Genomic DNA, 24,880 nt, shown 5'->3' on the forward strand with positions numbered 1-24,880 from the left:
AACTATGGTCATTTTTAAAGGACCACTGGGGAAATTTAATTTTACTTTAAAAAAATATTATTTCAACAAACCTAAAGTCTACTAATCTAACAAATTAATTTCTACTAAGGAATGAATAAATTGCATAATGGCACCTACTTATCTAGAGCAGTAAATCCTAATCTTTGCCACTTCTGACTGTGCAGCATGTGTAACCAGGAACTCATACTGCTATGTTTTTAAATCTGTCACTGCTTGTTATGGTACTGCTACAAGTTTAATGGCAGCATTATGTTAGACCCAGAAAAAAATATAAAGTGCTATCATAATATATGTATTCTTATTCAAAAATATTATTTTGACTACATATACAAGATTTGTATAACCAATTTATTTAGTTATGGTACATTGAGCTTTGTTGGCATACAACATTCAGCTCTGTTATAGGAAGTACAGGGTTTACAACAGTCTTCAGAATATACTGAATAGCTACAAAACATAGAAAAAAAAAGGCAGAGACAGCCATTCAGAAGAAATGATTTTGTTACTTTGTTTCAGCAGTTTCTTCTAAATATGAAGGAGACATCTAAGACAGTTTTAGCAAAAAGCAATAGGATCTGAACATTAATACCACACCACATAATGAAGCAACGGTCCATTGTTTTCTAATAAATGAAAAGCAAGGCATTCCAAAGATGTTTATTTTATCTTGAATGGAAAAATACAGAACCAACTATTTAACTTTGGTTATGAGAAGTTTGAAATACACTTAAGACAATACAGATAACTTCAGTTTAAATAAACCATAATACATGATTACATTTATACTTTACAGGTGACACACCTTCCTAAAATCAATCTACTTAACTAAACAAATTCTCAATAATGGCATCACACAGCAAGCTCTAAAAGACGTAGTAAAGGGGTTCACTTCATTAGAGGTAGTCCTAAAAAGTCTCAAATAAAACATTACTTACCAAAATCACAGCTTCTTTGTCTATAAAATAAATGACTAATGATATGGGCTGCTTAAACTAGAAGGTATGACTCTTTAATTTTCTCTTTTCTGCCATGCTGGTCCTTTCTTTTTAACATACAGTATTTGATAACACAACATGATCTTTAATGTTTAGCAAACTTTTTACAGACAAGTTACTTGGCCAGAGAAGTAAGGCTGCATCAGAACAAGTAAGGTACTGTGTGATCTGACTGCCCTTAACATGTCAAAATTCTGATAGAAAATTGTTGAGGTTGTCATAACTTATTTAAAATGTAATGTAATAATTTAACCTGTTGACGTAATAGTCACATTAATTACTATGATAATAAAGTTCACTGTTACAAAAATAGAACTAATACTAAACTAGGCTTTATACCCAAGGAAGCTGTGTCAGAGTCTCAAAACAATAACTGGTATAGATTTGGTTGGTTCCACAGCCTCACATGTAAAATGTCTGATGTTTAATAATTAATGTACATGCTTGCTAATTACACTTAATGGCTTCTGTTTGAAAGGCAAACAAGAAGTTGCAGTATGGCGCAGTGGTGCCGCAGTTACGTTGTCACCTCACAGCAAGATGCTGTTTCCTTCTGTGCGGAGTCTGCATGTCCTCCCTGCATTCGTGTGGGTTTCTTCCAGGTGCTCTGGTTTCCTCCCATGTTGTAAAGACATGCGTCTGGACCATTTCGCCCCAAGCTTCCACTGGAAATTGGCTTTGTTCCAAGTCAGACTTTCCCGGTAAATAAATAAGAAAGTAAGGTAAAAGGTCTTATCTCACTGTCTATAGGTGTCTTTCAAAATGGCAACATTTACATTATGTAATACTTCTCTTTTTTGATATTCCACTTATCATAACAGCATTGATACATGTTTAATGTAGTTCCAAAAGAACATAGCACAGAGAGTTATGATCAGGTTTCCAATTATAACCAACAGGTTATGTGCTTAAGACAAGGATATCAAGAAAGTCACCTCAAGTGCACAATGAAGTGAAGCTCAAGAGGTGAATCTTGAGATCCATTTTCAGAACACATAAGTAGTTATAATTAAAAACCTGTGATGTTTGACAATAAATGTGCCACTGTCCTGAGTCAGGCGACAAGATATGTAAGTTGTTCTTAAGCATTATAAAATATACATCAGGTAAATTAAAAATAGGCGTTTTAATCTGCAATATGTGTTTTTTTTCCAGTGTGGCATGAAAGATGTGTGAATTTGTGACATTTTATACAACATTTGTTACTTTATTCCAATGGCAAATACAGCAAATATACAAAGGATGAGAACTACATAACAGGCATACGAATCAGGAATTGTAAATTTTCTGTACTTTGACTAGAAAATATATGAGTTTTACTAGTTCAGGAAGCTAAAGGCTACAAAAGAGCAATTAGAGAAGAGATCACTATCTCAAAGCAGTAAAACAAGCAGATAAATGTCAAACCTTTTTTAATTGCATGGGGTATCTGTACAAAAAAAGTATAAACAAAATAGCTAAATGAACAGTCAGAATGGAAGTGAAGAGAAAATAGTCTAGACAGAGCTTCCCTCGAGCATCTATCTGCAGTTCTCAAGAGTGTGTGTTCTCTGTGCTTGTCTCTTGTTTCCGAAAATTCAACCAGAGTAGCAGGGCTCAGTAATTATTTCAGATAAAAATAGCTTAAAAATATTTAACTGTAACCAGAGTAGCAGGGCTCAGTAATTATTTCAGATAAAAATAGCTTAAAAATATTTAACTGTAGACAATTTTTATTTCTTGTAATCTGTATCTTGAAAGTTGTTTTCTGTTTTCTTTCTGCAGTTTCATATTTAACTAACTGTTTGGTGTAACTAATTCTACATGAAGTACTGCATTTGTATTTACACAATTTAAAACAAAAAAGCTTGTAGCTGGTTGTCTGTCTACTTACTTATTAATTGATAAAACATTATTTATTGAGAAATGGTGATAAGCTGTTGGCATCCAACTCTAACTGACCAGATGGCTCTGCTACACATAATCATATGTGTTTACAATTACTTGGACTATTATCAATAATAAACAATAACTGGGAATGTCCCCAGCCAGGTAATCTAGGGTACTGACACTTTATTACCTTGCACCATTACAGAAAGCTGCAGTTTTGGAGAACATTATCTGGAAATTAGTGTGTCTGCACGCGAATATAATAGTTTATTCAAAGTGCAGTTACTTTGGACATGTGGCCAATAGAGGGCACCAAAACCCAGAGAAAGTTATGAGAAAGGGGGTCTGCGATCTGGGGAGCTAGGCCACAGATTCTGCCCAAAAGGAATGCTCAGTGTAAAGCCTTCTGCTGAGTGTGGACACTCAGAGCATCAGTGCATGTTTCCTGCATGCTCTTGTGGCATTTTTTTTTTTTTTTATATATAATTTAATTTGCTTAGTATCGGTGGTATGACTAAACTATATACCTGCTGACCATCAGATTTAATATTTTAAGTAACAAAAAACATGTATTGGCGAGTAGTGGAACAGAGACAGGCACCATAGCCCCTGTCTACTTTTTTCTTTTAACAAACCTGATCATAATTCTTTGTAGTATATGGAGCTTCAGGTATTTCCCATAGCAGTAGTAGTTACATAGGGGAAAAGTGCAGGAGCACAACATTTTACTACAGTTTTGAAAGCTGAAAAACACTTAGCAGTTTTGTCACTGATCCACCTCCTTTCACATCTTTCTGATTTAGGGCTCAGAGTACACGAATTTTGTAAACCCTATAATGTATTCTAAGCTGTCAGCAAGGCTCAGCAGACATTCAAAAATTGACTCAAGAAGGGAGGAACAAAAAGCCTGAGACTCTGGGAGTAGACAGACAGCATACACAGGTGAACTGAGAAGAAGTATGGTAGAGAATAAGAGAGGAGCATTTTGTAGTTTATTACTTATCATGGTTTTTGGTATCTTTAAGACATGGTATGTGGGTTCCATGACTCTTGCTGGGTCACAGTACCAGTGTTTTCCGTATTGACTGTCTTGCCTGAGTTGTCTCATCATAGGTAACAGCCAACAAAGCATTGTCAGTCTAGAGTACTGAGTCTGCTGCTGATGGTGGACGAGTGCTTTCTAGCACCGTAAGGCTTACACAGATCAGGATAAGAAGCTACCAGAATGTAAGTTGCTGTTGATGTGCAAGCTTTCCTACTTATATCAAAACAGGCACACTGGATTATGTCCCGGTGTCAAGGTTACAAATCACTGAACAGTAAACATAACATTTACTGCTTAATAGGAGCAGCCCTTGCAGCTGGGCCTAGAATTTCCTTAATGGTTTTCACTAGTAATGTTCTGAGGGGTATGACAGTCAGCAAGCTAAAAAAGTGGAAACACATGGCCAGAGACTACGAAAGTGAAAGTCTGTATTCATTACTGTAGCTCTGTGGATATGAAGCATACCTCTCAACTGCCAGATTTTTGAATAATGCCCAGATTTTTGAATAATGCCCAGATTTTTGCCCCATATTTTTGGTAAATTTCTTATAAAATTGTGATTTGCTGTCTAATAACTGGCATATCATTGAAGACTGAAGTCAGAAAATAATGGCATACAGCTGAGTTTCAGGCTTCATATACTTCAGAGAATTCATGCTAATGCAAACTTCAGAGAATTCATGCTAATGCAAACTTGTTATTCTATCAACTAAGTTCGTAAGAGCAATAATAAAAAAGTGTCCCCATTTTGGGGCCTTTGCCCTTCTATTATTTGTGGCTTTGTCCAGATTTCTTGCTCTAAGAGGTTGAGAGGTATGATACAAAGTATAGTAGAATCCACACACAGTAATAAAAAAGCTTTTGATGGCCTTGCTTCCACAATTTTAAAGGGTATGTTGTATTAAAATGTCTCAACAAAAGTCATGAAATCTAAGCACAGTAGCATTGGGTGCTTTTAGTTTTGCAGCTGGTGGTGTCAATCATCTTAGATGCTTTTGATTTTTAGGGTTTCCTCCTATCTTTAACTTTGAAAGATAGTATTGATTTTCACAGTTTTATTTTCTGGGAAAGTCAATGTTTCCCACCCTAGAAATTCTACCCCCAAATTAACCCTAAATGCTTAACCCTAACTATAACACTAAATCTCCAACCCAAACCCTAAAACACTAACATTAATGCTAAAACCCAACCCTAAACTTAAAAAAAAAAAAAAACAATTATATAAACCTTTGAAATGTATTACTAACCAACTCCTCAATCATGTTAATATATGTAGCATCTTCACTATTACTGATGTGGATCTAAGGCAGACTTCAGCACCAGAACCATACTCTATAACCACACTCTGTAAAGTAAACGACATAATTTAGAGCAAAATGAATAGCCTGGCCTTTTCATTGATATGACTACAGCATTTGATGCAATCAGTTGTAACACTGTCATTAAAATAAAATCTCAAAGAATTACTGACTGTGGAGTACAAAGTGGTTTACAAGTCGCCTTTCCTCATAGATGGTTCCAAGTTTAAATGAGCTCCAACATTTCAAAAAAAAATTGTTTTTTTATTTTCCAAAGTTCCTCAAGGCTCTGAGTTAGGGACTATTCTGTTCTCTGTGCACCTTAATAACTTTCCTCTCGCCTTCCCTTGAGCAATATTACAATGTATACATTGATATTCTACTACTAAACTCAGATGCATCTCATATTTCATTGCAAACTACACTACAACACAGCTTTAAACAACTCTGGGAGTAGGTGAGAATCGTCTTATTATCAGTGCTAAAACATGCACGCAATTTGCAGTTTCTCATTCTGTTTGTCCAAATCTACACCAAAGTACTACAGAATATTGCATTTATACAGACTTATATAGATGCATGGAATCAGGAATACCAGACAGGACAAAATCATCCTCCGTAAGAAAGAGTAAACCTGTCTGATGGACATCTGCAATAAATAAACTATATAACCAAACGAAAAACCTGCTGTCCAGGACCAAGAAGAAGCAGGTGCCCAATTGGAAGCAAGCTCTCCTTAGCCTGAACAAGCAAATAAGTCTACTAGTGAAATCCTCTAAAGCCAACTCTTGAGTCCAAATTGGCCACATCCACTAGAGACAATCATAAGGTCTTCTTCACATATGTCCACAATCTCAAAGGAAGCACCCAGACCTGTTCACAACTGGTGAGCAAGGACACCACATACACAAATGCTGTAGATATAGCCAACATACTGGCTGACAGATTCAGTGAAAACTTCACCCCCTCTGCCCCCCCCATCAGTAAAGCAGGACATTCCCAGTGTCTACCTCCTCCCCTTATCTCTAGGGAACAGGTCGTCACTGCCCTCTCAAAAGCAAAAAATACAGCCTCCATGGGACCCGATAACATCCCTGGCTGCATTCAACATGAACTCAAGCATGAACTTGCAGCACCCTTAGGAACCCTATTCAACCAAAGCCTGAGTACCGGCTTTGTCCCAGCTGAGTGGAGGACAGCTACTGTCATCCCTTTACACAAAGGTGGAACATCTACTGATCCAAGAAATTATAGACTGATCAGCCTAACTTACTTTGATCTGGATTATCATGGACCTCATTAACAGGGACACTGGCAACCTCCAAACACTCGACCCCACACAGTTTGGCTTTGTCAAGTGGAGGTCATGTCTGTAAAATCTGATCGACTTCTTTGAGACAGTCACCAAAGCCATCGATGAGTGGAAGACTGTGCACACCGCCTACTTTGACCTGGCCAAAGCCTTCGACACTCTTCCCCACTTGGACATAATAGATAAACTCTCTCATTTAGGCATCAATCCATATTTTTACCAGATGGATAGTAAACTGGCTCACTGATAGAACCCACCTAATTAAAAAAGGGGAAGCCACCTCGAGCAGTAAAACTGTAACTAGTGGCATACCCCAGGGATCAGTCTTGGAGCCTCTGTTATTCGGGATATACTTCTCTGAGATGCAGGCCAAAACCAGTGGGCTATGGCTGACCAAGTTTGCAGATGACTGCAAGCTGGGCACGGTCATCAATTCCCCAAGTGATGTGGATGTCCTCCAAGAGGGTCTCACCCAAACAAATGACTGGTGCCAGAAATATGGCCTCAAGCAGAATGCCAAAAAATGCATCATCATCCCATTTAGGAAGAGTGACATCCCCACATACTATCACTTTAATAACAATGTCCTAAGCATGCAATCAATCATGAGAGGTTTGGGAACCCAGGTTGATAGCAACCTGACTTTTAATCACCATGTTGCTTCTGTTGTATGGAAAGTTTCTACATGGTCCATCTCATAAGTAAGGGTATCTGATCCAGGGACAAGGAGTTCATAACATCCCTGTATTCTTCCTCTATAAGGACAGTTATTGAGTAAAATGCCCCCTTCAGCATTTACCACAAAGCACATGCAGCAGCTGGAGAAACCACAGATATTCCTCACCAGAAGAATCCAGGGCCTCAAACATCTAACCTACACAGTTAGGCTAAAAGTCCTGTCCCTCTATACTCAGATTCATACATACTCCTCAGAGGTGACCTCTGTCTGGCATACAAAGCAATCTCAGACCCCACCTTGATAGGAATGCTGCATATCTGCAAGTCAAGCTCTACTCGAGTAACCCACATGCCCGACCTCAACCTGGTCTGTGACATCAATAAGACTTGTTGGCAGGACAGATGTGTCCCAGAGACTCCTCCTTTTGTGGAACAGACTCCCTCTCCATGTCAAGCAGAGTATCTCATTAGACCTTTTTAAGAGCAACCTGGATAACTAAATGGGAAACAGAAAATACACCCCTGGGATTCCACCCGTATCCCTGCTGGACAGGGACTTTGGGTGCTGACTTGTCTAAACATGGGCTAAACTCTTGGCTAGGCTTATAAGGGCCCCAGGGCTAGTAGCCTAGTAACTTCCTATGATGATTCCATTTTAAAACTGCAGACCCCCAGAGTCAGGTATAGCAACATAGGTGCCTACACTTTCTACTAGACCCAATGCTAGTCTTAAAAGCACTCAAACCACGTGGTGAACAAAGTTCTTTCTGAACTCAAACTATGTTACAGAGTTAGTAACCACCTGACTACAATACTGAGACTTGTTAAAGCCAAAAACATTCTGCACCATAAAATGGAGCATTCTGCTTCCCCTTAATTCTGCTTCAAATAACTATTTAATTCAATGTACAGTAAATGAAATATATACATTCATATACTTTGCTGATGCGAGAACTTATCACTGCCTTCAGCTTGAAAAATCTAGTTGGTTTTCTGAGACTATAAGAGCTACATGCTATACACATTCCTCTTCAAACCTGTTATTCAAAAAGATGTCCTCAGCTCACTTCCAAACTGTTAGTGAAAAATCTTCTCTCACAACCTTAACTTTCCCCTAACAGTCACCTATTTGTTGAAAAATGTATCTAAACATCATGTCAGCAATTCAACAATATTATTCTTCTAAAGTGTAGCGAAGCACTTCCGCTTAGCAGCACAGACCATCTACGGAGCATACATACATTACTGATGCCGTTACTAAAAGAATCAGTTTTACAAAACATTACAAATGCTGTTGAGATAATCTGTGTATGCCATATATTCATATCAGAGCTAAATTTTGATAAAAGTCAAAGACAATAAGGTAATGATCTCTACATGACAATGCTGTTCAAAGAATCATGTTCGTATTGGATCACCGTAATAATCGCTCTATATCAAAACAGAGCGTTACCGCTTTACAAATCAAACGATCTACAAAAGACACAGCAATAATACTACGACAACTCTCCCATTACCACAACACGAAACACCAGGGGACACACTACTAAAACAATCTATAAAAGCCCAATTACTCATATAAAAATTAAGTCAAAGCCAAAATAAAATACTAGTAATAAAATAGTGGAAATAAGAACAATGAAATAGTTATTCTATGAAATGAAATAAACAGAACAAAATGAAATATACGTCTTGTGCATGTTGGTAACAACAAACCACCGTTATCATTCCTCTATTGCAAGGTCAAGCGTCTCATTAACAGAGCCAAGACTTCAAACTGCGCAAGTAGTAAATACGCAACTTTGTCGCTAACGACTGCTGCATGTTTTTGATACTGCCTATTTACTCCCACAAATTTGTTTTTAAAGCAGTCTCTTACCAAAATTTGCAAACCTGTAAAGCTGTTTGAATTTGTTTAGTTTCATATCGGAAGCAAGTACCCCTTTGAATGTTGGTTCTCCAATACCTCTACTCATATTTATATTGTCCACATAAATTCCTAATGGATGCCATTCATACTACACTTTTCTCTGTCCTCACTTTGCAAACATTTTGCAATGGCCTCCTTTTACCTTCAGTGCCCCACCTCTCTCTTGCAAGCCGGCCTACTTCAACCCCGGTTGTCCGGGGCAACTAAACACCGCAGCACACAGACTTCCTGGTACAGCGTTAAGTTTGGTAAGGAGACAACTGTTACACGTTTTTCAAATTAAAAACAAATCCGTTGTGATTGAATAATGCATGCAGTTTTACAAGAAGATCCTTTACGTAACCTCGTGTATTTATAATTTACTCTGAAAGATAAAAGTAATTTGCCTCTTATGTCCTTGTTTAACAAAGCAAAATAATGTGCATAAAAAGCTGTTCTCACTGTGTATCAGTTTCACAAAGCAAAATGCTGCTGTTTCTTGTACTGTCTGTTTTAATAATGTGAAAAAGAATGCAGTTTTGGATAGAGTAGAACCCGAGGCCCTAGAACGTTCTACTGTGCAAGGGGAGCTTCGTGATTTTCAGCAGAGACAAGTATTTAATTTTCAGACAACTTTTGTTTGGTACACTTCAAGAATGAACCTTGAGATAAACTTTGCTATCACAAAACATCTGATTAGAAATTGAAATCCTCCGTCTTACTTAACATGTTTACAGATGTGAAGTGTTGCTAAGCATTTCTATTGGAAAAAGGGTTGCCAGCCACCTTTTCAGATGCTCAAAGTTGGACTTATTTTTAGGGCTAGTGACATTTTGTATGGCAAACCATACTCACTAGTAATGCAAAGGACTAGGCATTATTTTGTTGTCAAAATAATATAGAATTTGAGTTGTTTCTTTTGTTCCATATCATACTACGGTGTTTCAGATACAAAGTATTTTTTTTTTGCAACTAATGGAGGAAACATAGGCTATATTTTTTCCATTCTAAAATCTTAGGACATTTGCCATTGCTGTTGTCAGCATGCTTTCTCCTGTTAATCACCTTTCAGGAGATATTGATATGTGTCTAGTGATGGAAGGATACTCTAAGGGGCATAGTCCCATTGCTGTTCCTTCAGCTTTAGATGTTGATGAATCAAGCAACAAAGCAGTCTTTCCGCTATTCAGTGGACTGGGGTGGGACAAACACTATTCTTCCTGTCTTCACTGTTTGATATATTTTAGATTATTCCTTTTGGCTTTGATTATGGTTTAGTAATGGTTGTTAGATGAGAGCTGTCCTCTCCATGCACGGACTTCTTTTGTTTCAGTTGTCTTATTTTCTTTACAATTTTACCATTTAAGGTGGGTAAGATAGGTGTCTGGCATGGATGTTTTCGGCAGCCCATTACGAACATTGGGACCAACACTCCCCCTCTCTGGAGTAATATGGAAGTTAATAAAATTAATAGCAACTCCAAAATGTTCTTGTCAAAGGTAGAAACTTGAAAAGGACCATTTTAACCTGTAACATTTGATAATCTTCCTGCAAATGCCTTGTACTCCAGTTTGAAATTCTTTATAAGGATGAGGAGAACTCAAGAAAATAAGAGAAAGACAATCTTTGTAAAGTGGACAGAATTGAAGAAGGTAGATTATTACCCACTGTACATACCTTAAAAGAAAACAAGTGCCCCATACCAAAAAAGTGTAGCTGCCAATGTTTGCTAGCTAAACACATACGTTTAGATACAATTGTTTATTGTATTAGATGAGCATTTTTATTTTCCAGAATCTTGGTTTGGTGCATTTGGTGTTATTTAAAAGAAATGGGCAGATTGTCACAGAAGAACTATAGCCTCACAATTTCATTAGCTCCCTGGGTAGTTTAAAGTACACTATTAGATGAATATTAAAAACCTCAGCTTTGGCCGGTTAAGAACTTGGTTATATTCAACTGGACGTATAAGAGAATTTAAGTACCTTTATCTGCACATTTTTTAAAAAAAAATACAGTATTTAATTTGATTTAAACTGTGTTGAAGGAATATTTAACTGAAGTGGCAGTTATTCTGCTCTTCAGTAACTTGAACTGAAGCTAGTGTTGCTGAATTTTGTTATTTGCTAGTAATTACAGGTGTGGGGGTAGCCACATTCTTTGATTTCCTGTCCTTGCCTATTTAAATGGTGCATTGTGAAATATTTTCTGCTTAAAAACTTCAGCTTTGGCCTGCTAAGAACTTGGTTATATTCAACTGGACGTATAAGAGAATTTAAGTACCTTTATCTGCACTTTTTAAAAAAAAAAATACAGTATTTAATTTGATTTAATCTTAGTGGCCTTGAAACTGCCCGCCCCTCAGCCTGCCTCTGGGCCCATCTCATTTGATCACTCAACTGAGTGCAGTGAGATCATATTCTGATTTCAGGCACTCCTACTGTGTACAAAGAGAGCATCTGGGAAACAGACAAAAAAAATTAAGGTTATTTCCTGCCTTTCCTGTTAAGTGGTATAGACTATTTGTAGGCTTCTGAGCCCCCAAGCCCTTCTGTGTTTGAGGGAAGCCTTTTAGCTTGTTGTTTTTTTTTTCTTATAACTAGCCAGTTTTCTGGTTTCAGCACTCAAATCTGTTTCTTTGATCTCAGCACTTGTTCAGATTAAAAAAAAAAAAAAAAAAAAATTTCATCTGCTTTTACTGTACTTGTGTTTCTACCTACTTCATTTTACTTTTGCATCATCTTAAAAATACTCAATTGTATTTATTACTGCTTGGTGTAACTCATTCTAAGCCTTTTGGTTTAAACACTTGGGCTTCGGACCAGTTGTTTTGCACTGAGAGGGTTTGTGGTCTGCACTGTTGTGGCAGAACAGATAGCTTACATCCTTCTAGGTTGGGAACTGCTGATTGAGGGCTCAGTGTCTGTTATTCTAAAAGTGTATTAATTCTGGTTTAAGCACTTGGGCTTTCAGGCCAGTTATTTTACATTAAGAGGGTTCGTGGTCTGCACTCTTGTGGGAGGAGAGGATGGACTCTGCCCTTCTGAGCTGGGAATTTCTGGTTAAAGGCTTATAGTGCATGCATATCTGAACTGCTTCTTACTGAAGTTGGTGCGCCTTGTTTGCTGTGGCATAGACTGGATTCGGGCCTGCTGGATCTAGCTTTGTTTGTGTAACTTGAGCACTAATCCAGACATTCTCTAAAGTATTCAGTTGTATTTATTACTGCTTGGTTGTAACTTGATTAAAGTGTAGCTATCATTCTAAGTCTTTTGGATTAAGCACTTGGGCTTCAGACCAGTTGTTTTACATTAGGAAGGTTTGTGGCAAGCACTGTGGTGGCAGGACAGGTAGCTTTCATTCTTCTAAGTTGGGAACTGCTGATTGAGAGCCCAGTGTCCAAGTGTATTAGTTCTGGTTTAGGCACTTGGGCTTCAGGCCAGTTATTTTACATTAAGAAGGTTCGTGGTCTGCACTCTTGTGGGAGAAGAGGCTGGACTCTGCCCTTCTGAGCTGGGAATTTCTGGTTAAAGGTTTATAGTGCCTGAATATTTGAACTGTATCTTACTGAAATTGGTACACCTTGTTTGCTCTAGCATAGACTAGATCCAGGCCTGCTGAATCTAGCTTTGTTTATATGCTTGTTGTTTGTTTGCTTGTTATTTCCCTGGAAGCTAATTCCACCTAATACGCGCTTCTCAGCTTCTGTGGATCACTAGTGATATCTGCATTGCTTACTTTACTTATTTCCTTGTTTCACTTGAAAGAAAGTTACTGTTTGTCGTTTTTGCATTTAGTTACTTGTAACACATTGCACTCAAGTTACCTGGCACTTGCTCACTAAACCAATTATATAAGTCAGCACTAAAAATTAAAAGCACTACACCCTCACTCCCCACTGGCCCTTGTTTTCAATTATTAAGGAATTCTCAATATTATTCTAGCATGTCCAAATGTCAGTTGTCAATCTCCTCTCCGGTCCAGCTGGTGAATCTGGGAATCTTGAGGAAATGTTATAACTGCCTCATGTACACAGACAACCCTCTCCTCCTCCCACATAACACAAATACTTGCAAGAGATGCAGCTATTTAGCCAAACTGGAGGCTGAGCTCTCTCAACTCAGGACTGGCAAGACCAGACAGGAGGAGAAGGCAACTACACACACCACAAAACCAGCCTCACATAATGCTACCACACCACTGAATCAAACACATAAACACACAAAGACATACTCTGAGGCTCTGAGTAAAAATTTACCTAAACAGCAGAGGCCTCCAAAGCAGACACCCAAACAACTGCTACCTCAAGACACCCCACAAGCAACACATAAACCACCAAAGTAGTGTGCAAAGCAGTCACAGCCCTTAAGGCCAACTACAACACCAAACATACTAGTCATAGGTGACTCCATAGTCAGACACACTGACGTCCCACTCACCAGGCTGAACAAGGAGAGGGTCACAGTAAGCTGCCTTTCTGGTGCTAGAATCCGCCACATAACACAAGCACTCGGGTCACTCCATGGCAAGTACAAATATGACACCGTCATTGTCCATGCTGGTGTGAACGACCTGAGACGTACCTCCCTGGATTACATGAAAAGAGACATAGAGGAGCTCTCTGATTATGTAGCCCAGGCAGGTATGACCCTGACCCTGAGCAGTATCCTTCCTTCACCAAGAATGATGCCACAATATAGAGACAAGATGATAAGCTTTAACAATTGGCTTAATGTCTGGTGTCATTCAAAGGGGATCCAGTGTCTGTCTGCCTGGGATGACATGCTTGACAAGCCACGCTGCTTCGCGAGGGACGGCTTGCACCTGTCACCCCTGGGATTCCGGATATTGGCTAAGGCTCTTGCCACCCCCATAGTGCCTTTTTTAGGGAAGGCTCAAATTCTAAACCTACCCGCCTAGAAAACAAAAATGGGAAGAAACTGAGGGTAATGCTGCTCAATGCCAGAAGTCTAAATCTCAAAATGCACGCACTCGAGGCCCTTCTCAGTATGGAGAACATGGATGTCTGTGCTGTAACTGCAACCTTGTTCAAGGCTCCTGAGAGCACCCCGGCACTATTAGGTTTTACCTCGTATCATGCGTTCCGGCCCCAAAACCCGGACCACACCACAAAAGGAGTGGGTGTATCCATATTCATAAAGGATACCCACACCTTCAGGTTGGTGGCAACGCACGAAGCCTCGGAAACCATCCAGGTGCATCTAACCATAGGCAAAACTGCTCTACAAATTGTAGCATGCTACAGGCCACCCTCTCAAACTCAGGAACCCCACACAGCCTTCCTGAAGACACTGGAGGGTATAAATGTATCTCCAAACACCATCATATTGGGTGACTTCAACTACCCGAATATAGACTGGGAACATTACTCAAGCCCTAACTTTCTAGCCCAACGGTTCCTGGAGTTCATAAATTCAAATGCCATGGAACAGCTAGTCACTGTTCCCACGAGAGGAGAAAATATACTAGATCTCATTATCACAAACATGGGGACAAAATGCTCCACACTGGAAGTATATCCCTCATTGGTGAGATCTGATCATAAACTAATCTCACTGGAAATCCACATCCCGCCCCCACCCCAAACAAAAAGACCACAGTGAAGAACTTCTCTAAAGCAAACTTCACACTACTCAAGACTGGTGTGGTATCCTTCAAGGCCCCTGAGCCAGTGGAAACCACAACCCAAGCTGCGGAAGCCCTTACAAATGCCTTCTATGAACACCTCCAGGACTGCATGGATCAGGCAATCCCAAATAAAACCAAGACTCTTTCCACAAAGGGCAAACGTCAAGTCTGGTGGACCCCAGCCATTAACAAACTTTACAATAAGAGGAGAAAGCTATTACATGATAGAACAAAATCCATAAAAGGGAAGTCACCCCTGATCATTATTAGTAAAAAAATACGAGCACTCATAAAATCAACTAAGGCCAATTTTGAGAGAAAAATTGCCATGGATTCAAAGGACAATCATAAGGCCTTTTTCAGCTATGTTAGGAACCTGGGTGGAAACTCCCATATATGCTCAGAATTAGTCCAAAATGATACAAAAATCACTGAACCCACAGACATTGCCAACATACTGGCAGACAGGTACAGTGCAAACTTCACCCCCCTCTCCCCCCCAAAGGAGAGATAACTATCCCAGCGGAGTGTAACCTCCCAGACATCTCAAATGCGCAGGTGAAAGCTGCTCTCTCTAAAGCTAAAAACACAGCATCAATGGGACTGGATGGTGTCCCCGGCTGTGTGCTACACGAGCTAAATGAGGAATTAAACCCGCACATAAGGCAGCTGTTTAATCTCAGCCTTACCACAGGATACGTGCCCAAGGAGTGGCATACGGCAACTGTGGTCCCACTCCACAAAGGCGGTGCCTCTACGGACCCTGGTAATTACCGCCCCATAAGCTTAACAAGTCCAGTCTGCAAAGCTATGGAGAGGATCATAATGGAGCTCATAAACAAAGATATAGGGGACTTGCAGACATTGGACCCGACCCAGTTTGGCTTCGTCAAGGGAAGATCATGCCTTTTGAACTTGGTCGACTTCTTCGATAACAGTCACCAAGGCCATTGATGAGGGAAAGGCAGTCCATACAGCCTACCTTGACCTTGCAAAGGCTTTCGACACAATACCCCACTCGGGTATTGTAGAAAAACTTACCAGCTTAAATGTAAACCCATATGTCACAAGATGGGTTGCAAACTGGCTTAAGGACAGAACCCACAGGGTTAGAGTTGCTGGTGCTATGTCAGACTCCAAGCCGGTCACAAGTGGTGTCCCACAGGGCTCGGTCCTTGGCCCCTATTGTTCGGCATCTACTTCTCAGAAGTACAGGCCAACATGGGAGGAGTTTGGCTGACAAAGTTTGCAGACGACTGCAAACTGGGCGCCATAGTGGAAAGTGCATCGGACACGGATATCCTTCAGAAGGGACTCATGGAAACAGATAGCTGGTGCCAGAGCCATGGCCTGAAGTTAAACGCCAAAAAATGTATAGTCATACCCTTCGGGAAAAACAAGGTAACCCCAAGCTACCATATAGGTGGCAATCCACTAAGCACAGAAGAGGTTATCGGGAACCTGGGGACCCAGGTTGACAGTGGCCTTTCTTTTGACACTCACGTTGCTAAAGTGGTTAGAAAGACCATCTACATTGCCCACCTGATCATGAAGGGATTCACATCCAGATCTAGTGAGGTCATTGTTCCCCTGTACTCTTCACTTATCAGACCAATGATCGAGTACAATGCCCCATTCGGGATGTATCTCACCCGACATCTGCAGCAATTGGAGAGACCCCAAAAGTTCCTCACCAAAAGGATAAAGGGACTCCAAAATCTGTCATATGCTGCCAGATTGAAGAAACTCCAGCTCTATTCAGTCGCATACTGTCTGCTCAGAGGTGACATGTGCCTGACATACAAGGCCATGTCCAACCCAGAATTAATGGACATGCTCCACCTCAAAAAATCCAAATCCACCAAAACCACTAGAGCAAGTGACTTAAACCTTAGCACGGACATAAATAGGACATGCTGGAGGGATAGATTTATCACTCAGAGACTCCCTATGCTGTGGAATAAAATCCCGGTCCATGTAAGGCAGAGCACCTCGCTGGCACTGTTCAAGAGAAATCTTGACCTGTGGATGGGAGATCGTAGGTTTACCCCGGGAATCATCTCTGTGTCACTGCTGGACAGAGGCACAACAAACTAATGGGCACAGTATTTTTTCATATAAATATGGGCTAGGCTTATAAATGCCTTAGGGCAGATAGCCTAGTATAAACCTATGAACCTATAAACAAATATAAAAATCTGGTAATTCTGAGCCTCCTACAATTTAGATTTCAAGGGCCCTCCTTATTCTAATGGTGGTCCATATTTTAGAGCACTGTAATCAGGTCTTTATCTGCTTTAGTTTACTGGGAAAGTGACTGCACAGAGCAAAACCCCATTCAGTGGAGACCAGAAGAGAAAATCCCCAAATTACATACAAAACAACAATAGATAAATACAAAATGAGTAGTAAAGTATAAAAATACTGTAAACAAGTTAACAAAGATAAAACATAAAGCAATTTTAAGTTGCATTATGACAGTGGAGACAAGCTCTAAACAAAAGAAGAATTAAATTTTATAGGTAGTGGAGAATGCATGAAAAACAAGAAGTTACAGGAAATAAGGGGAGATTTAGGAGAAGTAAGTATACAGAATATCAAAAAAGGGGAAATGGTGAATAGAGTTTGCTTTCTAGTGTAAGTTCAGTATGAGGAATAAAAAAGTTAGGTATGAGCGGTAGGTATGGATAGTACGAATTTAAAGGTAACCTTTTGACACATTAGTAGGTTTTATGATTGTTTTCATCTTGATAGGGTCCTTTAGTGGAATACCAGGGCCCTTTAGTGGGATACCAGAACAGGATAAAATACATCTACATACTTTGTATATCTGCTGTAATTAGAGCTCATCATTTAAATGATTGGCTCCATATTTAAGTATTTTACATTGGACAGGAAACTATTTCAGCAGTCAAAGACAGTGAGGCATGCTTACCTTTATCACACATTCTTTTTGTGTGTATGTCTTTCTACAATACTGAAATACTGTACCTCGTTTAAGGTTTGGTTACTTCCATTTCTTATCTTTATTCTTATATTGCTACTTGTTGTGTTTTAGTGTTTTGTTCTTTTGGAGTTTTAAGAGGTCTTGGCTAGGATCAGTTAGAAAATAATTATTTTGCAGACAGTGAATAAAATCCAGCTAATTAGTGGGAGGAGCTGAGCAACAGCATTCCTCAGTTAACTACAAGTATTTATTGGCATCTTTAGCTCTAGTGATGTGGGGCTTGCTGTTCTATGCCCAAGTATTGCTGATTTCTGCCTGCATTTGATTTTGGTGGCTTCTGCGTTGCCTGCCCCTATTATAAATTTGAATTTGGACTGTCCTTTCAGTCTCATCTCATCAGCTCATTCTACTAAGCACTGAGGGATCATTTGGGAAGTGCCCCCACCCCCTATATCTCAAACTTAAATTAACTTCTGAATTCCACCTTTCCACTTACTAAAAATAAAAAAATGCACTTTATTCTGCTGCTTTTATTGTATCTGTGCATATTCCTATTTTATTTAGCTTTTTGCTACATGTTCTTAAAGTTTTCAGTTACATTTAATCTGTTGCATTCATTACTGCTTGTTAGTAGCCTGATTACATTGTAACTGTTGTTCTATCCCTATTAGTTCTCATTTAAGCACTTGGGCTTCAAACTAGCTATCTTACATTAAGAAGGTTTGTGGTCTATGCTTTTATGGCAGAAGAATTAGCTTATATTCTTCTGAGTTGGGAATTGCTGGTTGAAGGATTATTGTGTCTGTTATTTTATCTTTATGTCTGTAATGTTAATTGTGGCTAACAAACTCATGACTCATTCTCAACCCTAATAAAACTGAATTTATGATCTTTTATCCATCTAAACCTACTAACCTCCCAGCTAACTTTTATATCACTGCCAGTAATAATACTGGGCTTTCCCAGATTCCCAAACAAAACTATTAGACGTCATACTTGACAACAGACTAAAATTTGACATACACATTTCTAATACAATCAAAAAGATTTGCAAAAAAATGAAAACAATGTATAGAAACAAAAAATTATTAACAGACGCCACAAGAATAGCCATAGCTAGAACACACCTTCTCTCCTCACTCTTATATTCATCCCCCATACTTACCAATCTCAAAAAGTCAGAACTAAGTAAATTAGAATCATGTTACAATAAGCTTTCCAAATTTGCAACAGATTCTGCACATTCAACCCATCACTGTCAATGCCTCAAAAATCTTTCTTGGTTGGAACTATCTCATGTTATGAACTATAACCAAATAATAATGGCTCACAAAATAATGCAAAATCCTGACAACGTACCTTCCCTAAAAAAATCTTCTGTAACCCTATACTAACATTCGTACTCTTCGATCATCTAGCAAAGACTTACTCAAAGTAACCAAAGTATTCAATACAGCAGGCAACTCTCTTTACTCTAACTTTGTTGATAAAAATTGCAATACCCTTCCACATAGTATTAGATCCATGAGTAATCTTAATCATTTCAAAATATCTCTTTAAAAGACACTTATTTGAATCTTGGCTTTGCACATGTAACACTCCAGGTTAATTATTAACTTAGCACTACTTATACAATTTGGCTGTACATACTAACTCTGTTAACATATCCCTTCTAACAGAACTACTTCTCTATAAGTAGTTACATTCCTAGCTACAACTCTCACCATGGAAGTATTACTAACTATACACTACTTTGCCTACGTGATTCTCCCTACTTAAATTCCTAACTAATGTTATGTTCCTCCACATATAAGTTCAACCATATATTTGTCTATATTCAAGTGTTTAAAGTCTTGTTCTTTTTGATACTATGTCTATATTTTTGTTTTTAAATTTTTATCCTGTAAATGTGTTAACAGTCATTTTTTTGTCTATAATTTCTATTACTTGATGTGATGACTTTGTATGTAAGCTTAAGCTGGAGCTTTTCTCCCTGGGCCTCCGCTGAAAATGGGCACTGTCCTAGTTGGACCATCCCGTTAAACAAATGTAAAATAAATAAATAAATAAATAAATGTTTTGAAAGAGTCTTTGTTCTGGTTTAAGCACTATGGCTCCAAACCAGTTAATTTGCATTAAAAAGGTTTGTGGTCTACACTCTTGAAGGAGGAGAGTGTAGTTTCTACCTCTCTGAGCTGGGAATTGCTAGTGAAGGCTTATTGTGTGTTATTCTAAGTATCTTTCTCTGGTTTATGCACTTGGGCTCAAAACTATTTTACATTAGGATGGTTTATTGTCTACACTCATGTGGCAGAAAAAAATAACCTACACCCTTCTGAGCTGGGAATTGCTGGTGTAAGTCTTACTGTGCCTTTATTTGATTGCCTAGAGGATTAGCTTGTTTAAAACTTGAATCTCTGTGCCTGAGCCATTTGGCGACATTTGGTGACCGCACTACTTAAAAAGAAGAGCATTGCTGGTTTCTGCCAAACTTTACAAAAGCTAAGCCTTACAGTACCATAGCCACTGTTTTGGCAATTGTTTTCACATTGTTTTGTCACAGCTGCACTAATCAAATGTTTCTTTGTTGAATATCTGAACTTTTTTGACTATTTTTACACTCTTTAGTTAAAACTGCCTTGGTTTCACTTAAGAGAAAACCTGAGTCATTTTCTGTCGTGGGATTGTGTTAAGAAAAGAAGAGTGTGTTTGTTTTGATTGAACACAGGACATCGTTTGGGTTTATCTTCTGCTATTTAAGCTTTGCAGTTGCACAATTTGGCTTCTAACTTACGAGCAAGCTAAGACTTATTAACATATCCACTGTTTTGGCACTTGTTTTCTGTACCGTTTGTCACAGATGCATTAATGAGTGTTTCTGTGTTTGTATATCTGCACTTTTTGATCTTTACAATCTTTAGTTAGAACTTTGACTCTCCGTGCAGCAGCACCTGGTATTGATCTGTATAGATGCCAGTATCTCACAGCGTAATTCCCCTTGTAATCTGTGTAGACTTTGATCTCTCTTGGTGTAGGTTTCCATAAAATACCCTTACTGTCTGGACAGATTTTTTTTTAACTTCGAGAGCATCTTGTTTGCACTTAGCCGAGCATTGCTCATAAGTTCCCTGTGTTATTGACCTATTCAGTATTTAAATTTCCCTCACTTCTTCCTAGTAATTCAGCAGCCATAGATATGTATTTCCCAACTCTCTCTGTGGTTGAGATGGGTATTCTGAGGCATTATAGCAATTGCTTCGTATACACTGACAACCCACTTATTCTTAATAAAACAGATAAAGTATGCGAGAGGTGTAAATCCACTTTAAAGCTGGAGGCAAAACTCTCTCATACAGCTAAAACTAATCCTATAGAGGCTGTCAGTTGCACTTGTACCATACCTACTCTTCAGAGTAAAGACCCTACACATAAAACTACATATGTTGAGGCACTTGCCACTAACCTTCCTAAAACACTAACACCTCCTGCACAGCACAGTTAAAAAGGGTACTCGGCCATCAAGTAAACACTCCATTAAAACATCACCCACAGCTACACATAGTAACACTGTATCCAGCGCCTCTCCTGCTAAGCCCATAAGGAAAACCTGTGCACAACTAATTTCCAAAAGTCTTTGGTGATTCTGTAGTGAGGAATACTGATGTCCCTCTCACCAGACTGAGTAAGGAGAGAGTCACATTTAGCTGTTTTCCGGGGATAGGATCTGTCAAGTCACACAAGCACTCAGGTCATTGAATCACAGATATCAGTATAACTTTGTCATAGTCCATGTGAGTGTTAATGACCTGAGACATCCCTCTCTTGACTGTATGAAGCGAGACATGATCATACACACTGATTTGTGTCTTAGGCAGGTATAAACCTAGCACTGGGCAGCATACTACCTTCTTCGAGGATGATGCCATATTACCAACAGAAAATGATTGACTTTAACAATTGCCTTAGCTTCTGGTGTCAGTCCAAGGGGGTATAATATCTTATGGCCAGGGAGGACATGGTTGACAGACCATGCTGCTTTACCAGGGATGGACTGCATGTATCCCCTCTAGGCTTTCAGATATTGGCAAAAACCTTTTCCTCCCCTTAATGCTTTTTTTAGGCAATGCCAACCTGATAAACCTTCCAACTTCCAAGCTTTAATGAAAAAGAAACATCCAGTAAGAGCGTTTGTCATTCAGATGAATGCACTTACTGGATGTTTCTTTTTCATTAAAGCTTGGAGGTTGAGCTTTTGTCATTTTTCTATTTTAGTTTTTCCAGTTACGTTGATTTTTGTCCATTTTAAAAGAAACCTCCCAACTTAACTGAGCCTAAGAAGGAATATTTGGATGTAGTACTTCTCAGTGCTAGAAGCATACCTCTCAAATGTCCAGATTTTCACCTCCTATTTTTGTTCTGTTCCCCCTACAATTTGTGGTTTTCTGTCAAATCATTGAGGATTGAAGTCAGCAAATAATGACAGACATTTCAGTTTCAGACTTTGTACGCTTCAGTAAATGCAAGCTAATACAAAACTTGTTATTCTATTGACTTTTAAGTTTATAAGAGCAATATATAAAAGTTGTCCCTGTTTTGGGGCTTTGCCCTCCCCCCCATTATTTTTGTTTTTGTCCAGATTTCTTGCACTAAGAGGTTGAGAGGTAGGACTAGAAGTTTTAAAAAGAAACTCTACTCCCTGCAAATATTCCTTTCCCTGGAGAGTGTAAATATCTATGTAGTATCAGAGACATGGTTTAAAGTCATGGATCGTACTCTGGCAGTGTAAGATTATAATGCCTTTCACAACTTTAAACCAGCTACTGCACAGGAGGGAATTAAAGGTGGAGGAGTCTCAGTCTATATTAAAAACAGCCTCACATCCAGACTAGTTAAAGTGTATGACCCACTGGAACTCATGTATGTGCAACTCACCATAAACAGGATCTCATACCATATCCTTGCATCCTATAGGTCCCCCTTCATGCTCCAGAAAACCCATACTACCTATTGCAATCTAAAAGCTTCCCTCACTGTTCAACCCAATATGATCTTCATAGAGGATCTCAACTACCCCTCTAGAGTGGGAATCCTACACCATTTCTAATGCGCAAGCCCAGCAATTCCTAAACATCATTAAAGCCAACATCCTGGAACAGTTGGCCCATTCTTCTACCAGGGATACAAAGGTCCTTGACCCTGTACTCACAAGCATGGGGGAGCGATGTTCTCACCAAATTTAAATGCCCTCACTCATCAGATCTGACCATAAGGTAGTATTGCTTGAAATAAAAATTAAATCTGGGTACCCAGCAAAACCAAAAATATTTAGGAGCTATTCCAAAGCTAACCTTTCTCTACTAAGTGACACCTTGGCTAAATTCAGAATACCCCCAAACCCAGTAAATATCATAAAATATGCTGAGCTGTTTATAAAATACCTGCACAGCCATTTTTGATAGCTGTATAGAGCAAGCTGTACCCACTTCATATTAAGGATAAGAGAAGCCACCTTGGTGGAATCATAATATCAATCAGTTATACAAAAAAATCTTGGCCAAGCATAAGAGGAAAAAAGCCTAACGTACTAAAAAAACCCTGACCAACCTAAACGGGCAGCTAAAATGTTTAATACTTCAAAGGCTAACTCTGAAGAAAAATAGCTTCTTAGACAAAGGGCAACCACAAAGCTTTCTACAGCTTTGTACATAACCTCAAGGGAAATGTGCAGCAATGAGCAGAACTTATTTTAAGTGACATTACTCACACCAAACTGTAGGCCATTTCCAACCTTTTGGCCCCAATAACATCTCAGGATGCTTAATAAATAGCATGAAAAAATGACCTCTCTGGTCCACTTGAATCACTTGAGCATACAGTCAGGTTTTGTGCCCAATGAATGAAAGATGGCTACAGTCATTTCCCTGCACAAAGGAGGTCCAGACACTGATCCAGATAACTACAGCCCCACAAGTCTGACCAGCCTCATATGTGTAGCTATAGAAAAATCATCATGGGCATGATAAATGAGGACATGGGTAACTTTCAAATGCTGAACTCATCACAGTTCAGCTTTGTTAAATGAAGATCATGCCTATTAAATCTGCTGGACTTCTTTGAGAAGGTCACCAAAGCAATGGATGAGGGCAAGACTGTGCACACAGCTTACCTCGACCTGGCCAAGGCTATTGATACAATACCCAACTCAGGCTTTATAGACAAGCTCACCAAATTAGGTATAAAACCTTTTGTCACCCCCTGGATAGCCATCTAGCTCACTGCTAGGCCACCTCCACCAAGAGGCCAGTCACTAGCAGCACTAGCAGAGTCCCTTAGGGCTCAGTACTGGGCCCTCTCCTTTTTATCATGTATTTTTCTGAAGTGAAAGTAAATGCTGAAGGTTTATGGCTGACTAAGTTTGCAGATGATTGTAAACTGGGGATTATCAATGACTATCTTGCAGACACTAGCATTTTTCAAGAAGGCCTATCTCTGACTAAGAAATGATGCCAAAGTCATGGTCTTAATACTAGGAAATGCATAATTGTACCCTTTGGGAAGTCAACCATCTCGGCTAATTACCATGTTGATAATACGCCCTTAAGAGGTGACCCAGTGGTCAGTGATCTTTATACATATATAGACGGTAGCCTTATCTTTGACCAAAACGTGTCCACAGTGATGTGGAAATAATTTTATCCTGAGCAACTTATATATAAGCACATGACATCTAGTCCAAAGAGATCATTATTCCACTGTACTCTGCCCTTATCAGACCTATCATAAAGTACAGTGCTCCCTTTGGTATGTACCTGACCAGGCATATGCAGCAACTACAGCAACCTCAGAGATTCCTTCCAAAAAGAATACAAGGAGTAACAAACATGCCTTATGCAAAGCTCCTTAAAGCCCTTTCCATCTACTCTGTCTCCTATACACTGCTGAGGGGTGATCTGTGCCTGGCTTACAAGGTATCCAAAAGCCCCACACTTATGAATCTCCTTCATATTTGTAAGTCAAACAGTATCAGAAATACAAGATCCAATGGCCTGAATTTTGTCTGAGTTAAACAGTATATGCTGAGGAGACAAATATGTGTCCCAGAGACTGCTCCTCCTATGGAACATGCTAGCCATCTATGTAAACTGCGTTCATCTACT

The 24,880-nt window shown here is 39.1% G+C and overlaps 1 protein-coding gene and 1 long non-coding RNA gene across 2 annotated transcripts in view; one reads left to right on the forward strand and one right to left on the reverse strand.

Moving 5' to 3' along the window:
• Window positions 1-660: 660 nt before the first annotated feature.
• Window positions 661-9,229, reverse strand: LOC122813327. The gene is made up of 2 exons (XR_006366663.1): window positions 9,098-9,229; window positions 661-1,709 (listed from the first exon to the last, which is right to left on the reverse strand). It is a non-coding gene; the product is annotated as an uncharacterized LOC122813327 (long non-coding RNA).
• Window positions 9,225-24,880, forward strand: part of DYNLT5 (dynein light chain Tctex-type family member 5) — a 108,606-nt gene continuing 92,950 nt past the window's right edge. Inside the window, exon 1 of the mRNA XM_044085585.1 lies at window positions 9,225-9,396. Within this exon, the coding sequence (XP_043941520.1) occupies window positions 9,225-9,396 (172 nt within the window). The remainder of the gene's footprint in view (window positions 9,397-24,880) is intronic.

This window comes from Protopterus annectens, chromosome 10.part0 (genome assembly GCF_019279795.1).
Source record: "Protopterus annectens isolate FY-2018-M chromosome 10.part0, PAN1.0, whole genome shotgun sequence".
NCBI classification, from domain to species: domain Eukaryota; kingdom Metazoa; phylum Chordata; order Ceratodontiformes; family Protopteridae; genus Protopterus; species Protopterus annectens.